Below are 3,653 nucleotides of genomic sequence, written 5' to 3'. Positions count from 1 at the left end.
TGTATTACAAAGTAAAGAAATTGTGAAAAAATGTGACATTGCCATTGCAAAGTGGATGGTTGATGCTTCTGTGCCATTTAATGCAGTTAATTCAGCATATTACCAACCAATGATTGATGCTATTGCAAACTTGGGTGCATGATATAAAGGTCCAAACTTTGGTAGAGTTCGTGGGTATTTGTTGAGTAAGTTGGTGGAGGATGTGAAAAAGATGATTGAACAGTATCGTGAAATTCGGAAGCGAACTGGATGTACTATCATGGCTGATGGATGGACTGATCGTTGTAGGCGCACTTTAATTAACTTCTTGGTTTATTGTCCTAAAGGAACTATCTTCCTAGAGTCTGTTGATGCTTCTCATGCCTCCAAGACTACTGAATTATTGTTTAAGCTTTTTAAGGATGTTGTCAACTTTGTCGGTCCTGAAAATGTTGTTCATATAGTGACGGACAATGCTGCAAATTATGTTGCTGCAAATTATGTTGCTGCTGGAAGGTTGTTGGAAGCTGAATTCCCTAAGTTGTATTGGTCTCCTTGTGCTGTGCATTGTATTAATTTGATGTTGCAAGATATTGGAAAGTTGAATGAAGTCAGTGAGACAGTTTCACATGCTTCAAAGATTACTAAATACATATATAATCATTGTCATCCACTGTATCTTATGAGGAAGTTTACCAGTGGACGAGAAATACTTCGTCCAGCTCCAACTTGCTTTGCTACCAATTTCATAGCTTTACAGAGTATTCTGGCTCAAAAAGATGCATTAAGAGCTATGGTAACTTCTAAAGAATGGACAATCTCAGCCTACTCCAAAGAAGCTAAAGCTAAAGCATTTGTGGATCAAGTTTTAGACTCTAAGTTTTGGAATCAATGTACAGATGTTGTCAAGCTTACTGAGCCACTTGTTCGTGTGCTTCGTATTGTGGATAGTGAAGATAAAGCTGCAATGGGTTTTCTTTATCAAGCTTTTAATATGGCTAGAGAAGAGATGGTGAAGAGGTTTCGACGAAGAAAGAAGATTGTGGAGCCTTACTTGAAGATTTTGGATACTCGTTGGGATTCACAACTTAAAAAAAATCTTCATGTTGCTGGCTATTGGTTAAACCTTGCTTTTCGATTCAACGCTGCTAAATTTGAAAAACATAAGCAAACCACTTCTGGCCTACTAGATGTAATTGAGAAATATTCATATGATGATCCAGAATTGAATACTAAGTTGACAAGTGAGAAGAGAATATATTCTAATGCTGAAGATGATTTTGGAAGACAATATGCACTGCGTGAACGAAGCATAGTGATGCCAGGTAAATATTTTATTTAGTTTTATCTTTCTTTAGCTTTTTTAAATAAATAAACGAATAAAGAAAGATAAAACTAAATAAAATATTTACCTGGCATCACTGTGCTTTGTTCACACAATGCAGATTGTCTTCCAAAATCATCTTCAGCATTAGAATATATTCTCTTTACTTGGCATCACTGATGATGCTTGTTCTTGAGATGGTGACCTTTCTGATGGTGTTTAAGATGAAGCCATTTTTAAAATTCTAGCAAAGAAAATAAAAATATTTTCAACAACAAAGGATTTTCTTAAATCAGTTTTTAAGCAACACAACAACCACCACCATTTCACCAAAGTTTCCTAATTCAGCTAACAACAACTCTAAACAAACCAGCAATAAACAACAACAACTCTAAAAAAACCACAGTAAAATACAATAGCAGCAACCAACAACTAAAAAATTATATACCAAATTACCAACACAGCAACCAGCAATAGCAGCAACCAGCAACAAACAGGGAAAATACAGCAACCAGCAACAATTCAACAGATTTTAACTAGCAACAATACAACAGATTTTAACTAATATACCAACCAGCTACTAGCAACAATACAATTCAAGAACAATTTTAACTAAAATTCGACCAGCTTCAACAACTACTCTAAAAAATCAAATTTATCAACAGATGAGGCACTAACCTGAGGGAGCAGAGGCACTGAGGCAGAAGATGAGTGCTTTCTGAGCTTTCTAACGACCACCACTTCCACCCAAATGACCCGAGGGAACAGAGACTGAGAGTGACGGAGAGGTGAGGCCGCAGAAGCGTTATGAGCTTTCTGAGCTTTTTGATGAACACTTTCTGCCGCTGACGAGGACCACCTGAGACTGAGAGTGACGACGAGGTGAGGCCGAGACGACGACGTGAGGCTGAGATTGGGTGACAATAGAGTGACGATGGTGAGGCCGTGAGGGTGAGGGTGAGGGACTACCGACAGAGAGACAAGGTTGGCTGGGGGGCGGGGTATCGGCGGTGACTGGTGAGGGTTCGACGGTGACTGGTGAGGCCGATTGATGAACTCAGAGTCTGAGACACTCAACTCTCAAGAGATCTATCTCAGATGCCATTAGGGAGATGTGAGGCAATAGAGGAAGGGGGGATAGGCTAGGGTTACATTTCATTTTCAACGAAGGGGTGGGGAATGATTAGAATGACGCCGTATAGGATTAAAAAAAAATTGCACTACCCGGACCGAGTCAAATCACCCGGCTGGGTCACTGATTTTCATCAAAACCCGTCGGATTGAACCGGGTTCCACCGGGTCCATTGCATGGCCGGTTCAATGTGTGGCTCGGCCTGGCCAGGTGACCGGGTGACCGGATTTTCGGTCAAACCAGCCAGATCGAGCCGGAATTGATAACTATGGATTAGTTAATGAAGCCAGGTATTGAAAATATTTACTTAGCTGGATGCCTGGATGTGATGCTCTATTTTTATAATTTTCTTAGAATGGATTTGGGAATTTTTTATTTAAATAAATATTTTTAAAAATTATTACAAAAAATGTAGGATAACTTATATAAACGAGATAAATTTATACATATTTTGTTTATACTATAAACGAGATAAAACAATGCAAGTGACATGTGTGTGTAAACGAGATACGTGTAAACTTATTTTATTTACACTGTAAACAAGATAAGATTAGGTGAGATATATATATATATATATATATATATATATATATATATATATATATATATATATATATATATATATTTGGTTCCATTTCTAACATTTTCACCACATTTTTCTCTCTTCTATCCTTTTCTAACCATATTATTGAATAAGATGAAGATGGCGCGCGTAGATGTACGTAATCCGAAAATTAATTGATTGAACGCGACATGGCATGTTGTCGGAACAGCTAACTTTACGGTTAGTTTTGTTATCTTGATGTTTATGTTATCTCATATATCTATAACCATAGTTAAGATACTTGTGAAGAACTAGAATATAATTTATGGTTTAGGTGGCTAAATGTATCGTTAGTAACAGATTACTGATAGGGTATAATTTCAAGAATGTAGTTCTGATTTTTTTGTAATTAAATTTTTAAATACATAATTATTAATTTAGATATTAAATGTCAGAATAGATGTTTTTCATCCCTTGCAGTTAATTTGTTAGTTTTATATTTCTTAATTTATTAATTTAGTTATTAATTATCCAAGTTAAGTGAACAATTATATAATTTTGTGTTTACCTAAATTAAATTATTAAGTAAAAATTTATTAATTAGATTATTAATTACTTTAGTCAATATTTTTATTTTAAGTAACGTATTAAGAAAATTTTTATTAATTAACGAA

General features: G+C 35.6%; 1 protein-coding gene across 1 annotated transcript; it reads left to right on the top strand.

Moving 5' to 3' along the window:
- The first annotated feature begins 211 nt into the window (after window positions 1–211).
- On the top strand, window positions 212–1,483 carry LOC112778656 (uncharacterized). Its single transcript, XM_025822955.1, has 2 exons — window positions 212–1,304; window positions 1,425–1,483. The coding sequence occupies exons 1-2, from the start codon at window positions 212–214 to the stop codon at window positions 1,481–1,483; spliced, it is 1,152 nt and encodes a 383-aa protein (XP_025678740.1).
- The last annotated feature ends 2,170 nt before the right edge of the window (window positions 1,484–3,653 follow it).

This window comes from Arachis hypogaea, chromosome 19 (assembly GCF_003086295.3).
Source record: "Arachis hypogaea cultivar Tifrunner chromosome 19, arahy.Tifrunner.gnm2.J5K5, whole genome shotgun sequence".
In the NCBI taxonomy this organism is placed as follows: domain Eukaryota; kingdom Viridiplantae; phylum Streptophyta; class Magnoliopsida; order Fabales; family Fabaceae; genus Arachis; species Arachis hypogaea.
This window is presented reverse-complemented; position numbering and strand designations above follow the sequence as displayed.

Bases quoted from the DNA above. Each gene is read 5' to 3' on its own strand.
- LOC112778656 (XM_025822955.1), top strand. From the start codon at position 212: ATGATTGAACAGTATCGTGAAATTCGGAAGCGAACTGGATGTACTATC. The intron at 1,305-1,424 runs GTAAATATTTTA...CACACAATGCAG, and splicing joins ACGAAGCATAGTGATGCCAG to ATTGTCTTCCAAAATCATCT.